Here is a 17,172-nt window from a genome sequence, read left to right as displayed (position 1 = left end):
AACCTTGAGTGCATTGCTGCTATATTCTTTCCTGAATGGGGAGATCAAAACCGTGAACAATATTTTATATGCGAGTTCACCAAATACCTGCAGACTGCAGCAACACTTGCCTTACTGCTGGCACTAAAATCCCTTTCGAGCGAAGGCTGACATTCTGTTTACCTTCCTAAAAATGAAATGGGAGTTAAACTCATTGGATAGCTCCTTCAAAGAGGAACCACAGGAATGATGGGCTGAATGGCCTTGTTTCAGTGCTGTACAGTTCTATAACTTCATCAGCTGCACATCTAGACTTCATAATAAGGTTAGAAAAAGATGAGACACTTTAGATGCATTCAACCATCACAAGGCACTCAATCTGTAATCCAATTGATTGCAATTAACATCAATATTAGCCTGCAGTAATCAAATATTCTACTTGGAAACTACACAGAGAACAGCAAAAGATAACATTCCCATTCTCCCCTTTTCTTGTTACTTGGGGTAAAAATTCAATTAACATGTAAGATTAGCATTTGTAATGTCATTATCAATCCTCACAAAGTTACTGCCAATACCGTCGCTACCTTGTTTTAAGGCAGCCCGTGTCACTATCAGTGTAATAATGAACTGGAAACCAAGTGGTTTCAGAATATGCATGGGTTCCTTCAAAGAAAAAAAAACAAATCAGTCGTGCCATTATTCGAGTGAAATGATACACCAGTGTTTGAATTGATTAGCCACAACACTAAGGGGAAAGTCTGCTTCACAGCAGCTCAACATTCCAGATGCCACTGCATAAAGGAAATTAAAAACTTACCTCAGCTTCAGCAGATTGTCAGCTCGACCACTGGCAGCAAACCTGCATTATGAACTCTGCAAATCCATGTGGCCAGAACAAAGAAATCAGCAGCCAAAAATTAAATTGGAACAACTAAACTTTATTATTTTTAAACAAAAATGTCTTTAAGATGTTTTTAGAAATAATTACGATAATTTTTGATAGAACATAGAGTTTTCTCCTACTTGCCCATTGTCAATGCCTCAACATCCAATGGGTAATCCTGCCTGATCTTAGGTTTCCATTAGCTGGACAGTGCAAGGTAAGTTCAGCTTTTCCAAAAGGTACATCACCTGTAAAATTGTGGACAGTCAGCATTTTCAGCATAAATCTGGCAAATATTTATCTGGGTCCAGTATTTGCTGATGACTCAAATGTTCACTGGTGACAATCAGGGTATTTTCCAGATTGGCTTGGAGTGCAGCTTCAGCTTTTACTTCAGATTCTCATCCTCCTGCCTCATTCGTTTGAGAAGATGCTCACCAATGACAGCAAGAGGATTGGCCTTAAATTCAGTATCCTCAATCGTAGCTTGGAACCTGGCTACCTCCTCCTCTCTGGAATGCAATAACAAGTACATGATCAGCATAGAGGCAGAGGAAGCGGCTAAAGTACATTAGTGTAACAGCAAACCACACAAGAATTCATCAGCTACCATTAACAAGCACCATAACCAGTCAGAATGTACAACCCAGAAATGGAAAATGAGGTGACATACAGCTCAATGACATCACCACCACAATTTTGTTCACTTGAGAGTCTGATGTTGTCAGCTCTGATTCCAAGTGAGATCTGGAAACAATCAGCACCACATTTGTTAATGTAATTGTAAAAACCACAAACGTGCTTTGTACTTATAATGAGCAAACCTCTAGCCGAAGCATCATAAATTTCTCAGATATAAAATTCGAGCAAATAAGTCTCTGCATTATGCGGTTTTCATTGATCATCATCAATTTGCAGTGCACCTGCAGCAGACCGACTAAATGCTCTTCACAGTCAATGAAAGCAAAGTCATGGAACATTTTTCAGATTGGGTTTGATGACTCTCGTCAGTTGAGAAGGTAAGGGTTATGGTGAGGATACAAAAAGTACAGTTGAAGTCACAAACAGATTTTCTCAAATGGTAAAGAAGATTCAAGGGGCCGAATGGCCTCGTCCTGATTTGTGTTAATATGTTCTCACTGAGACCAGCACAATTCACTCCACAAAACACAATCCCACTTGTCGCCTCCTCGACTGATCCATTTTCACTCTCCGTTTTATTCCTTACCCTCCCACTCATTTTGATTGTTTCCTCCATCTTGCCACCTCTCTCCTAATTTATCACTCTTAGCAGCGGTTTGGGCAAGGAAGTGGCGAGTGGAGGAATTGATTCTCATAACCTGACCACCAATGAAGTCAGATTGGCCAACCTACAGTTATTTGGCACATCCCTTGCACCCTGTGAATAACTGTACAATGTTTGTAGACCTTCAATCCTCTAGTACCTCACCTACATCTAGTGAGGATTTGAAAATGATACTCTGAGCATCCTCAAGAAGCCAAGGATACAATTCATTTGGCACTAGTGATTTATCCACCTTCAAGGATGGCAGTACTTCAACTACTCTCACATTATAATAACTGCATTGAATATTTCACACTTCGAAGTAGAATGATTGCATCATCCACCTTCACAAAGGAGATAGTACTCTTCACAAGACTGCTGACAGGACTTGAAAATTTCAGGTCACGCCAAGATTGTACAGGCCTGGGTGGTTTACCTTTGACCTGAAGAGACTAACAGATGATAGGCACATGGAATATAGTACAATGAAGGGTATGTAGGTTAGTCTGATCTTAGAGTAGGATAAAAGGCTGGCACAACATCGAGGGTCGAAGAGAATACTGAGAGGCTTAGAGTCATAGACTTAATCAGGATATACAAAATATTGACAGCTTGGAAAGAATGGACACAATGGACAGAAAGATTACAGACAGCATGGAGGTAAATATTTTTCACCCAAAAAGGTGGCGTGTCTGGAATTCCCTGCCCAGTTCAATCGTGAAGATATGAAGCTTTGATTCATTTAAATGGTACCTGGTTCTGCAGCTGCAGCACAACCAGTTTCTACAAAATGGGAATTTTTTTTTCCAAAATCATCTCCCTCAAGCATGATGAGCTGGGTAGGTTCTTTCTGTCCTGTAATGTTTCAATGGTTCTTTAACTTTAATAGATGCATTTCATTTGTAAGAAATACAAGTTATGCGTTCTACTGCAGAAGCATGGCAATTCAAGTATTTAGCTTATAAATGTCAGTTTTTTAAAATTTTGCAACTCTCACTTTTAGTTTAGGCAAATGATTTTAAAAAAGGTTGTCAACCCCTGATTCAGCCCTGAGTCATATGCTCAAAGATCTGGTGGGTGAACTCTCAAAACTCTTGCTTAAATGCCACTGAGCCACCTCTTGTCACCTTCTGAAAGTAATTAGGTTAGTGGGCAAGAAATGTACTAGCGGTAGAGTTAAGTGTCACATCTGCATCTTCAAAAGATGGCAAAACCAGAAATGAACAGCACATGAACGAGGTGGACTAAATTGGTTTGACAACAAAAATGCGGTGGTCACGACAGCTGGACAATGTTGGATCTTCAATCAGTGACTATAGAAATGTGACAGAAAGCACATGAGTGTTAAATACCAATGAAACTTGCCAAGCAACCAACACAAGGAGATTGAAAACCGTCAATACAAATATGATAAGTGAGGAATTTAGCACAGATGCTCACATAAGCTTACTTGCTGATACCATTTTTAAAAATATTGAAACTAACACCCACAAATACAAATTGCACACATGGGTTACTTAAGCTGGTCTGAATCAAATGAAATTATAGCCACACCAAACAATATTTATATGAACTGTGTGAAGAAATAAACTTTGGACTATCTTTGTCATATGCAAAAGGGCTCATGCCCGAAACGTCGATTCTCCTGTTCCTTGGATGCTGCCTGACCTGCTGTGCTTTTCCAGCAACACATTTTCAGCATATGCAAAAAACATCAAGCAATTAAACTAATAGGTGAGCCCCTAAATCCATCAGATGGACCAAGACTCACTTTCTTAGAGGAAAAGTTCCCTGAGGAGTGGGAATCTTGACTTTTCAGTCCCTTTGGTATTAACAGAAAATAAGATCCTCTCCCCTTTGTGTAGAACCTCAGGAATGGTCAAACTCAAACCCCTTACATGGCCTTGACATACCCTGGCAGATCCTGACTGAGCATTAACACTAAAATGTTATGAGGTGGAGGGAAATCGTGGCCCTATCAACTCCAATTCCTGTCATCCAAGGGTTCTAAAACAGAGGAAACAGAAGGGCTTGTAGGGTTTTTGACAAGACTGTCAAGACCAGAGGTCCCCTCAGTTGCTCTGCCTACAATTGTTGCAGGTACATACTTTCTGATGGATGCCTCTTTTGCTCTTCCAGTTATTGAGGTTTCTGATTGTCACATTAGACCAAACCCATTCTCAATGTAAAGTCTCAGTCGAGGGGAGTCAAGCACTCAAGAACTTGCAGGTCACGTTAATTGCCCAGGCTGGGAATTTTGTTTCTAACACTCAATATGTTCATTATGCTTCTGGTAATGAGAAGGTTGATCAAAATACCTTGAAGTTTCTTCACGCTGACTTTTCAGTTTGACATGAAGTACTTGTCTAAAGTGCCAGAGCTGGGCTGACCCTACAGAAGTGATTGGTTTGAGCATTAACATATGTAATTTAACATGTGCAATGATTCCAAAAATCTCAGTGAACAGTGTGGGACAAGATCAGTTCTGTCAAGGGAAAGATCGAAGCAGACGTCACCTTCAACTAGTACCGATGATACAAAATCAAAGACTGCTTTACAATCTGTGGTTTCATTTGTACCATAAACGACTATTCTCCCAAGACAGAAACTAATCAATAAAATATCCAAAAAAAGAGGCAGACTGAATTAGCATTAATAGGTTTTTTGGGTAAAGAAAAAAGGAGTGATAAGTATCAATCTGAAAGCTGCCTTCAGTGAAGCTGAAGTACAATTTAATTGGTCCTCCAAATTGAAGATATGTCACCCAGGCCTCTCCTGAAACAGACACAAAAAAAAATCTTCTAGATATTTGTTTAGCAGATTGTCTGTGGAATTCTGCATGAAGAAATAAAGACTAAATCACAATTATGACATATGAATTAACTCCAAAAAGTTAACAAAACTGATAAATCCCAAGTTACTGTAACTGCTGTGAACTCCTGGGAGAATGAATTGCAAGAGGATTGATGATAACACAGGAGACACTAAAAGCTGTATACTGTATGTGTCTGCAATTGACTATCGATCATTACATTATGCATTGACAAAAGCAAAAGACACAGATAGCCTCATGCCCTTCTGACACAGATAATGTGGTTCAAATGGGCTATTTCTTTTAAACTATGACAGCATCACCACAGTGCGTGACTGCAACATTAAACTGTGTTTAAAGCTGAATCAAAGCAGAAAATCTCTGCAGAACAGCAGATTCATGGACAAAATGCAGTGAAGATCAGTAAAATACTGAGTCAAATCTGTTTATTTACTGAGAAAAATATCTGATAAGATGGATTGGCACTTAATGAAACAAAAAAAATCTATAAAATATACTCCAGGGCTTGGTCCTGACTATTGGAACGTTAGTTGTGAAATGTTACATCTCACTATTGAATAATGTTGATTTAGTATTGAGTAATATTTTGCTTGGTTTATTTTGTACTCCAAGAGAAAGAACAGAGTTTTCTCTGGCAGAGGTTTGCTTCCAGTTATTTTCTCCATCACAAATTCTGATTTTTATCTCTCTCTCTTTCACACACAGAAGCACACAATCTGGAAAGGCTAACAAGGTCTGTACTCCTCAGTAATCTGTACAATGAAACATATGATAATGCTGTGCCAAACCCTTCAAAACAGTGGATATCATTGACCAGAAAAGAAGAACGCAACGGCTTTTCTTGCAGTCAATTAGCATTTTTCGTGTATTCTCTTCGTGCAAAATAAAATAGCAATGTGAAGGTGATGGCAATGGCTCTTCTATCTTTACAAATGACTCCAGACCAAGTATAGGAGCTTACTTTCGAACTGACAAGATCATTCTGTTCTTTCCAGCAAAGAGGATCATCTTGAAAGTTATAACCAGTTTGTTGATACTCATTCAACATGCAAATCTATACAAGAGGAGAAAGCAGTCCTTTCATTTCAAAGGCATGATGCTACTAATTAAGATCAAAGAAATAATCAGCGCCTTTTAAACGGATTAAGCCAATCCTTCAATCTGCCGGCAGTCCACAATCTATTAAATGATGTCAGGGCAGTATAAATTCTGCAGTTTATGGGAAGAATCAAATGCCAAATAATCTTCTTATACCACGATATTTCACATTTTATTTCAGACAGTGAAATCAGAGAATTTAAGACATTTGCAAAACTCTTGCTGAATCTCTAATGCTACATCCTTGGAGAAGGTAATATTTACTAAACTAGGAAGACTTCAATCTGTGAGCTGCATCGATTTCAGGTTCAGTCCTGTTCATTTAGTTCCCAGTTCAAATTTAATGTGCTCCAAACAAGGTAAAGACAGAGCTGAGATGCCAAGAAAAACATGGTTATTTGGGATACGTGAAAAGACCAGCACATGAACAAAAAGGATTTACAAACTGGACTACTTGATTTATCACAATTCAAGGATGAGAAAGCAGACAGGTTGTCTTAATTGCAAGCAGAGGTTGAATTTCAACTCTACATTTGAACACAACATGTCGGCTGGCAGTCTTATGCATTTGCAAATAAGACTGCATTGCCAGATTTGCTGTCTTTTCGTCGGGAGGTTATAATGATGCCTGTTTGAGCATTGAGATCAAAGAAAAAAATTCTATGTCACTATATGGGTATAAATAAGCAGGCTGTGTGGGTATACTCACCAATGTTTATTCCTCATCAAATATCACTAAAGTATGCAATTTTGTTGATTTTGGTTGGACCTTGCTCTAACAATACTGCTTATCATATGACTCTACCATAGCAATTACACTTCACAACTATTTCCTTGACTGGGACATTCTGAAGTTGACCACATTGCTATATAAATGCACGTTCTTATTCCTCAAAATCATTAGCTAGATCTTCAGATAATCTGAGTTATGGGCATTAGCATTCGTTGAAAAACCCTTCTGAAATGAGACCAATAACACTTCGAGCACTGAAATTTTTAATGGCAGACAACAAAGGCCACTTACATTAGTTTCCTTTTTTGAGCATGCCGCATCTTACTGTAAGGTGTTGTTTGGGGCTTCTTTTTTGAACTGTCAGAAAATTAACAAAAAACAAGCAATGTTTAAGCAGCTGGACTTGATAGAGTTCAGTAAAAATGATTTCATGAAACGAATGCATCGCTACACAGCTTTCCAGCTCAGCGCAGAGGTGTCTTGATGCTGGAATTATGATAAAACCTGTCATTGCCATAACTATTTGCAACATTCTTGTATCACTTTCTGTACTGCAATAACTTGCCGAGCACCCTGTTGCTGTTCCTAGATCATGACCACTTCTTCACCTCTTTCACAAATGCCTTGGCAGTCAGGTTCTCCAAGAGCAGTCACGTTCTACTGTCCATCAATGCCTGAGAAAAGTGATGCAAAACATCACAACCACCATTATGCTCAGAATTGGCCTATGAAAAGACAGGTTTGAGTGGGAGAGACAGAGGTAATTGGTTTTATTGCATCAGGCAGTCTAAAATTCCTTACATGTTTATGGCTGGAAGACCAGTTTGCAGGTTGGGATCACAGTGTACATAGAAAAATACAGCGCAGTACAGGCCCTTTGGCCCTCGATGTTGCGCCGATCCAAGCCCACCTAACCTACATTAGCACACTATCCTCCTTATGCCTATCCAATGCCCGTTTAAATGCCCATAAAGAGGGAGAGTCCACCACTGCTACTGGCAGGGCATTCCATGAACTCACGACTCGCTGAGTAAAGAATCTACCCCTAACATCTGTCCTATACCTACCACCCCTTAATTTAAAGCTATGCCCCCTCATAATAGCTGACTCCAAAGGTGGAAAAAGGTTCTCATGGTCAACCCTATCTAAACCCCTAATCATCTTGTACACCTCTATCAAGTCACCCCTAAACCTTCTTTTCTCCAATGAAAACAGTCCCAACTGCCTCAGCCTTTCCTCATACAATCTTCATTTGAGCTCTGTATTTGAGCTCTGCTGCATATCATATAATAAAACCAGAGTTTTGAATTTATGCTTTCTGTTGCTCTGACCACTGGTTTTATTTCATTTTGGTTCACTAACATTTATTTAAATTTATTAAGACAGGGAAAGAAACAAAACCATCCTCCAGTACAATCTATGGAATTTTATGTATTGCAACAGTCTCTGACAAAATAAAAACACTTGGACTCACTGTTGGCAACAGTTAACGGTTCCATCAGACTTGTTTGTGCCAACTGAACTCTATTTGCAGACCATCTTTAGGTGAAGCGAGAACAATATGACAGACCGCCAGACGTGACTCAACTTTCAAAATTCCTTCGGTCAGGGTTACAGAACAAAGGACACTAAATCTTCTACAACATTGACAATGAAATACAACTGTACAGCAAGCACCAATTTCCTTGCCACACTATCAGTCTAGATTATCCTGTTTTCTTGAGGTACTCTCTTAGCAGATGTGCAAATACTTCATTATACACACAAAGACGAAAACTCATGACTGCACGTGTACGAAACTAATATCTTCAGTAAAGTGTGATGAAAAGCAATATCTCATTTTCAAAGATGTACTGGCTTCATTTAATAACAATCTTAAAAATAATTAACTGAAATAAATGTCTATAAAACTTGATTTATGTGTGCAAGCATTTTGGCTTCAGTCATACAATAAAGACTGCACAATCTGTGAATAAAATAAATCCTAAATTAGGGTTTTACATTTCCCAATGTCACAGTTCACTCTTTTTTTACTTGCATGTCAGAGAAATCAGGTGAGCTGAAGAGGAGAGATTAGAGCTCAACACAAAATGAGAAACTCTGCACACCTTGCAGAAGGCACTGTCGTACTAGTTCATAACAGTAGGAAGAATCCTCTTCATTGTACCATGTTAGAAACATCAGTTTGCAATCTTTTCAGCCTTTGCCGAAACTTGGGAGGTTTCGTTTTGCATGTCGTTTTGCTTCAGGTCGTTAAAGCAACAGGAAATTTCCTGCGCCTTCACTCTGAGAGGATCTTGCTCCAGCCAATTCTGTAAATTATTTTAGCGTTAAGAACTTTTTTCTGCTTGAATTTCACTATATCAGAAAACAGGATCAACCACAGTTGGGGAATCATTGGAATCCTGCAGTGGGCAAATTAAGAAGGGTGGATTCCTCAAGAATAGAAGATTAAGGGTTGGTGTAATTTGGCTGTTCAAATTAATTCCATATGATTTAAATCTTAATAATTTGGTCGGGTAGACAGTGAGAAACAAACTCCTCTGGTGGCAAAGTCTGGAAAAGGGGCAGAGCCGTTCAGATTGGAGCCAAAAGATTTAGGGGTCACGGCAGGAAACAGAAGTTAGAGCTGAAATCTGGAACACTCCCCTCTTAAAAGCTGCTGGGGACAATTGTAAACATCAAAACAGACAGATGGATTTTTGTTCAGCAACAGTACTAAGAGACCTGGAAGTACGAAAAAATTGAGATCAACCACAGTTGGGGAACAGAAAAGGGGCAGATCAACCACAGTTGGGGAACAGAAAAGGTTCAAGGAATCAAGTGGAGCGTTCCTGCTCCTTAAAATGATCAATCTGCTTCTTAATTACCATGCAATCCAGGGACTAATACATTTAAATGATAGATGGGTTAGGGTAAAATGGAGATTTCAATGTCATCGTGTTAATGTCTTATAAACGGACATACAGATATTCAAAACGTCTTTAAGAAATTGAGTTAAGTAGAATATAAAAGACAAAGCAGAGCACAAATGATAAATTAGTCACATATTCAGATCACACCAATGAATACCTCTTTGATTTATTAGCCACAGCACTAGCACTGATCAAATCTGTCAGTTCCGGCAGTGCATCAGCAAGTGGCTGCATGTCTCCCACCACAGGGATGGCTTTGCGCTTCTCTTGGGCTTTCTTCTTCTGTTCTGCCAGTTTGATCATCTCGATTTCTGCAAGACAAAATGCCAGAATACATTCTGGAGACTGACCTTCTTTTGATACAGCTTGAATGCAAATTTCAGAGCCTTTCAGGGGCAATTTTCTAATTTATTCTATGACATATACAATCACCCTCTGGCTCAGAGCATTGGCAAACTGCCAAAAAAACCTGCAATTTTCCACCTAATGTGGTTAAGGGATAGTGTCATAATATTTTGTTGGACTCGCAATCCAGAGATCTAGGTAATCCTCTGGGGATAGGAGTTGAAATTCTACCATGCCAGTCAAATGATGACTATGAATCCCATTGTTAATTCTTGGAAAAACCCATTAGGTTCACCAATGTCATTAACAGAAGGAGATCTACCATCTTTCCCTATCTGTCCTTAATGTGACTCCAGTCCCATGGCCATCTGAAATGGCCTTCCAAGTACCATTACAGGATCTAAACAAAAGAATGAATTCACCTGGTTTTGACCATGACAATGCAAATGCAGCCCAGTCAACTCTATAAAGTCCTCCTTACTAACATTCATACCCAACAGACAAATCCCAGACGAGACCATCCCTATCCCTGGGTATGTCCCATCAACAGGTAGGGCTGACCCAACACAGACAGTGACACAGTCAAGTAAGTTGCCTTGGGAGCCAACATTGACTCTGGACCTCATGAAGTCTCATGGCATCAGGTGAAATACCTGCAAGGAAATCTGCTGATAAATCCCACCTCCCACCCCACCAACCTCCACCTGGAGCTGATTTAAAGACATATGATATAGACTGGTTCTGAAGTGAGCAACCGACAAGAGGGAAAAACATACTTCATCTCAACGTCACCAATCTGCCTGACACAAATGTATCTGTCCACGATAGTGGTCAAAGTGACTATCCCACAATTCTTCTGAAGAAGGGTTCCACAAAATGTGTCCATCCCTCAAGAATGAGGACAACCACGGGACCATTGCAAAAAATAAGTCTAAGAATCACAACCTTCAGCCAGAGTGATGTTGATGATCCATCTCGGCCTCCTCCAGAGGTCACTGCCATCACAGATTCCAGTCTTCAGCCAATTCGGCTCACACCACGTGGTACCAAACAACAGATTAAAATGCTGGATACAGCAAAGGCTACGGACCCTGTCAACATTCCAGCAATAGAATTAAAGATTTCTATTGCTTCAGAATTTGCTGCACTGTCATCAAGCTGTTTCAGTACAGTTATAACACTGACATCTACCTGACAATGTAGGAGATTACTCAGGCAAGTCCTACATACAGAAAGCAAGACAGACTCAACTCAACCAATTACTGACTCATCAACCCACTCTCTATTATTAGGAAGTAATGGAAGGAGTCATCAACTACGATGTCAAGCTCAGCAACAACCTACTCAGACTGTGGGTCTGCCACAGCCAGTCAGCTCATGACTGCCTTGATTCAAACACAGATTATAAAGAACTGAATTCCAGAGATGAGGACATAGTGGCTGTCCTTGACATCAAGGTCACATTTGAGAGAGTGGTGGGCATCAAGAAGCCTGAGTAAACTGGAATCAATAAGACACTGAGCTGACAAGCAGCAAGCAAGATTCACACCATATGCAACAACCGTCTCCAATGAGAGTGCATCAGGCTATTATCCCTTGACATTTAAAGGCATCACCATAACTCAATTCCCCACAACCATCATCTTGGGGGTCACAATTAACCAGAAACTGAAATATACTTGCTGAATAAATGCTATGGCTATAAGAGAACGCCAGAGACTTGGAAGCCTGCAGCCAGTAACCCACATCCTGACTCCCCAAAGCCTGTCCAGAGCTACAAGGCACAAGCCAAGAGTGTGGTGGAATCCTCCCCACTTGTCTGGATGAGTGCAGCTCAAACAACACTCAAGAAGCTCGACACCATCCAGGACAAAGCAATGCTCTTGATTGCATGCCATACACAAACATTCACTGCCCCCACCAACACTGTGGCTGCAATGTGCACTATTGACAAAACCTAACAAATGATCCACAAAGACAGCATTCGTCAATCTCACGACCAGTGCCATCTGAAAGGACGGGGCAGCAGTTACAGGGGAACACCACCAGTTCTCCTCCAAGCCACTGATCATCCTGACTCTGAAATACATATCCGTTCTTTCACTGCCGTTGGGTCAAAGTCCTGCAACGTCCTTGCTCCCTCTGAGCACTACAGCAAATGGATTACTACGTTGTAAGGCAGCAACTCACCACCACCTTCTCAAGAAAAATTAGGTAGGGTCCACGAAATGCTGACCCAGGTCGCATCCCTGAACAAGGCAAAAAAAATCTGCTTACCCCATTCATCGTGTAAACTTATAAAATGACAACTTCTTGCTGTTAAGTTATCCAAAAAATCTTAGTTTTGACAGCAGACTCAAAAGGAAAATATTGCAATCAAAACGAAAGCGAGGAGCAAAAACATGATTATTGGATATACAGCACGGAAGTAGACTGGTTGGACCAAATGACCGAAGTAATATAATTTCACAAAGAGCCGAAACCAGTCATTTGGCTCTTACATCCAACACTGCCACTTAACAAGATCCTGGATGATCTTATACCTTAGCTATACTTGCCTGCATTATTCCATATTTCCCATCTTCCTTGTGTCAACAGGACTATCGATTTATGATTGAATATGCTGAACAAGAGAACAGTCATGGCTCTCTTCAGTCGAGAAGAGCATAGTGTTTAAATCACACGTGACTCTTCAGCTGCAAGAAAGGTCTCTCAGGATCTACCCTGTCAAGCCCTTATAAATTTTAACATTCCCATGAAATAATTTTGTATTCCTCTAAACTCTGCTGAATATCAAACTGGCCAGCAAATTCTTAAGGTCCTTCTCACAGGACAAACCGGTCAATTTGTCACATGCCAGGAATCAGTTTAACAATTGCACTCCCTAACGCAAAAATACCCTTGCTGAGGTGAGCAGTCCTCAAGAGGTTCATGCATCGACAGGTCCTATAGGTGCTGCATGTACATCTATTCACTTAACCATTTCCCAATTAAAGCTCCAGCTCACTTCCTCGCTTTTGTATTTAATCGCCATTGATGTGTATTTAAAAGTAAACACACAGATTTAAAAGGAATTGGGAGAAAATGAGACATGCGGAGTGGTACTCACTCTGAAGCCATCGTTCACGTCGCTGCTTTATTTTCTCTTTCTTGGAGATTTGGAACTTGTCGCCTGCAGGAGGAAATCATGCAGCATTTAATCCAAGGAATCATGCAGGAAAGCAAATATTCAAAATTTCAAACAATACTAGAGATAAGAGATCATGTAACTTATTAAGTAACAGATAGCTATAAATATTTCAAACTTGCACCCGAACATACCTGTGGTCTTGGAAATGTACAGTGCAAAACGGTCATTTTGCAAATCTGCATTCAGTCATACCATTTTAAGCAAAAAGAATTTGCAAATGAGGAAGCTCCTCTCTTTATTTACAGTACTGATCATTCTTTCTAATTCTTTTCACTACGTTGTAAGTTCAGAATTGCAGCTTTCAAATGCCTGGCATAATTGATTAGGCCATATCTGGAATACTGCATAGTTCTGGGCCTAATACCTCTTACAGGGTGTGCAGTGCAGGTTCACCATAATGTTACAGAAACAAATAGGGGTTGAATTCTGATGAGATGTTGCAAATATCAACTTTGCATTCTCCTGGGCATAGAATACCTTTGTGGTGATCTAACAGAGGTGTTGTGATAAGTCAAGGATTTGAAAGCAGAGCCATTTCCTCTGGGAGAAGTAACAAGGACCCATAACCTTAAAATTCAAACTTGGATATTGACAGGTGATGTCAGGAAGCAATCCTTCACACAAAGGGCAATCTGGAATACTTTTGATAACACTATTCATCTGAAGGTCCAATTAAAGTCTTGAATTGGTATTAACAGAATTTTAGTCAAAGAATGAAGGGCGTAGAGCTGTGGTAGATAATGCAATGTGGGCAAAGATCATGACCTGCTTGAACACTGGATCAGGCGAGACAACTGAATCATGAACTTTTCTGTTCTTACAACACTGAGTGGGGCCAGTAACTTAATTTCCTTTGGTAAAAGGCAAAGAATTCATGGTAACTGTAACCTGATTCTCAAATTTTATTCTTAGTTAGTACTAGAAACACAAATGTTCTAATACAACACTTGGAAATATTCCACAACAAATACCAATATATCCTTGGAAAATAAATGAAGAGCATTACTCAGTGGGGTTACTGGTCCCAACACACAATGTGACATCAATGTTGATCTAGAACTCAGTAGACCTGTGTCAAACTGATATACATATAAAATAGAACCTATTGTTTTTGTCTGGGTAAGGAGCAATAAATAAGAAAATAATGGTTGAAAGCTTTGGAACCTTACTGTGGGAAACTAAGTTAAAAAAAGGTCTAAAATTTGGTCGTACATTTGATTTACAAATCTTCATTAAACTTTCAGCAGGTGGGTGCAACTTGACCAATTGCTAACGAGTATTCATGAAATGTACTGGATAACTAGAGAAATTGAGGTTTTGGATAAGGAAAAAGGAAGCATATGTAAGATATAGACAGTAGAGATCGAGTGAATCCCTAGAAGAGTATAAAATGTCAGTAGGAGTATACTTAAGAGGGAAATCAGGAGGGCAAAAAGAGGACATAGAATAGGTTTGGTTAAAAAGAGTTTGCCAAAGGGATTTTGTAAATACATTAAGGACAAAAGGGTAACTAGGGAGAGAATAGTACCCCTCAAAGATCAGCAAGGCAGCCTATGTGTGGAACTGCAGGAGGTGAGGGAGATACGAAATGAGTATTATCCATCAGTGTTTACTGGGGAAAAGGACATGGAAAATACAGAATGTGGGGAAATTGATGGTGACTTCAGCCCCTTGCTGAAGTACTTGGATCACCGTTTGTCAGAGGTGAGGTGAGGTGCGGGAAGACTAGTGGTTGGTGAATGTGATGCCATGATTTAAGAAAGGTGGCAAGAAAAAGCCAGAGGGACAGGATGCACATGTATTTGAATAGACAAGGACTGATAAGAGATAGCCAACATGGCTCTGTGTGTGGGAAATCATGTCTCAACAATTTGAGTTTTCAGAAGACATAACAAAGAGGATTGATGAGGGCAGAGTGGTGGACATGAGCAATATGGATTTCAGTAAGGCGTTCAACAAGGTTCCTTTCTAATGGTAGACTGGTGAGCAAGGTTAGATCTCATGGAATACAGGGAGAACTAACCATTTGGATATAGAACTCGCTCAAAAATATTAGACAGAGGGTGCTGGTGGAGAGTTGCTTTTCAGACTCGAGGCCTGTGACCAGTGGTGTGCCACAAGGATCAGTACTGGGTCCACTATTCTTGTCATTTATATTCATGATTTGGATGTGAACATCGGAGGTACAGTTAGTAAGTTTGCAGATGACACCAAAGTTGGAGCCGTAATGGACAGCAAAGAAGGGTACTTTAGAGTACAATGGGATCTTGATCAGATGGTCCAATTAGCCGAGGAGTGGCAGATGGAGTTTAATTTAGATAAATGTGTGTTGCTGCATTTTGGAAAGGCAGATCAGGGCAGGACGCGTAATGATAAGGTCCTGGGGTGTGTTGCTGAACAAAGAGATCTTGGAGTACAGGTTCGTAGTTCCTTGAAAGTCGAGCCACAAGTAAATAGGATAATGAAGGCGGTGCTTGGTATACTATCTTTTATTGCTCAGACCATTGAGTAAAGCAGTTGGGAGGTCATGTTGCGGCTGTACAGGACATTGGTTAGGCTACTTTTGGAATAGTGTGTTCAATTCTGGTCTCCCTCCTATTAGAAAGACGTTGTGAAACTTGAAAGGGTTCAGAAAAGATTTACAAGGATGTTGCCAGGGTTGGAGGATTTGAGCTATCGGGAGAGGCTGAGGAGGCTCTTTTCCATGAAGCATCAGCAACCGAGGGGTGACTTATAGAGGTTTATAAGATCATGAGGGGCATGGATAGGGTAAATAGACAAGGTCTTTTCCCTGGGGTATGGGAGTCTAGAACTAGAAATGTTTACCCAGGCCACATCCCCGAATAAGGGATTTGCTGCACCGTCATCAAGCTGTTTCAGTACAGTTATAACACTGACATCTACCTGACAATGTAGAAAATTACTCAGGCAAGTCCTGCACACAGAAAGCAAGACAGACTCAACTCAACCAATTACTGACTCATCAATCCATTCTATTATTAGGAAGTAATGGAAGGAGTCATCAACTATGATGCCAAGGTCAACAATAACCTACTCAGTTTGGGTCTGCCACAGCCACTCAGCCCATGGCTGCCTTGATTCATACACAGATTATCCCTCAACAGAGGGCGAGAGGAGAGAGAAAAAAAAGTTAAAAGGGATCTAATGGGCAACTTTTTCACTCAGGATGGTGCGTGTATGGAATATGCTGTCAGAGGAAGCGGTGAAGGCTGGTGCACTTATAATATTTAAAATGCATCTGGATGGGTATATGAATAGGAAGGGTTTAGAGGTATATGGGCCAAGTGCTGGCAAACGGGACTGGATTGATTTCGGATATTTGGTAGGTATGGACGAGTTGGACCGAAGGGTTTGTTTCTGTGTTGCACATCTCTATGACTCTATATGCCAGCTGAAAACTGGCAAACGATTTTGAGACGTTTGTGTAAACTCCTTGCTTCTGAACTCTGCATCCCTTCTGACAAACCCAAAGGACCTCTCCATGTGCAGTTTTTGAAAAAAAGGAACAGCTTCATGAACTTGTTCTGGTCTGTCCAAAAAATCCATACATGAAACCACATCCCCAAAGCCAAGACTTCTGATTTGGTACAGCCTTTCAACTTAGTTTGTAACTCCTTGCCAGGTGTTCTTTTTGAAAATGCAATCGGTCAAATTTCTCATGTCAGTGGCCAAAATTTGGGTCTGTCTTCTTGGATCATAGGAAGAAGCCTGGTGTGCAGTTCAAGTTCTAGTGGCTGGACAATTGGCACAAGATGATATCAAAGTTAACAATGCCAGGAAAAATACTACCAGAAAGGGAGAGATGGGGAGGAAGAAAGGGTTAGACAAGAGAGAGAGTGAGAGAGAGAGAGAGAGAGACACAGAGACACATAGAAAGATAGAAAAAA

At 40.3% G+C, this 17,172-nt stretch overlaps 1 protein-coding gene across 2 annotated transcripts in view; it reads right to left on the bottom strand.

Annotated features, from left to right (window-relative positions):
* Positions 1-899: 899 nt before the first annotated feature.
* slx9 (SLX9 ribosome biogenesis factor) overlaps positions 900-17,172 on the bottom strand; it is a 92,354-nt gene continuing 76,081 nt past the window's right edge. For both annotated transcript variants that reach the window (XM_043693221.1, XM_043693222.1), the window contains 4 exons: positions 13,184-13,246; positions 9,887-10,040; positions 7,106-7,171; positions 900-1,377 (listed from right to left, as the gene is read on the bottom strand). In XM_043693221.1, coding sequence (XP_043549156.1) covers positions 1,254-1,377; positions 7,106-7,171; positions 9,887-10,040; positions 13,184-13,246 — 407 coding nt within the window. In that variant the 3' untranslated portion in view covers positions 900-1,253. The remainder of the gene's footprint in view (positions 1,378-7,105; positions 7,172-9,886; positions 10,041-13,183; positions 13,247-17,172) is intronic.

Source organism: Chiloscyllium plagiosum, chromosome 7, assembly GCF_004010195.1.
Source record: "Chiloscyllium plagiosum isolate BGI_BamShark_2017 chromosome 7, ASM401019v2, whole genome shotgun sequence".
Classification (NCBI taxonomy): Eukaryota; Metazoa; Chordata; class Chondrichthyes; order Orectolobiformes; family Hemiscylliidae; genus Chiloscyllium; species Chiloscyllium plagiosum.
Note: the sequence above shows the minus strand (reverse complement) of the source record. Positions and strands in the feature narration are given on the sequence as shown.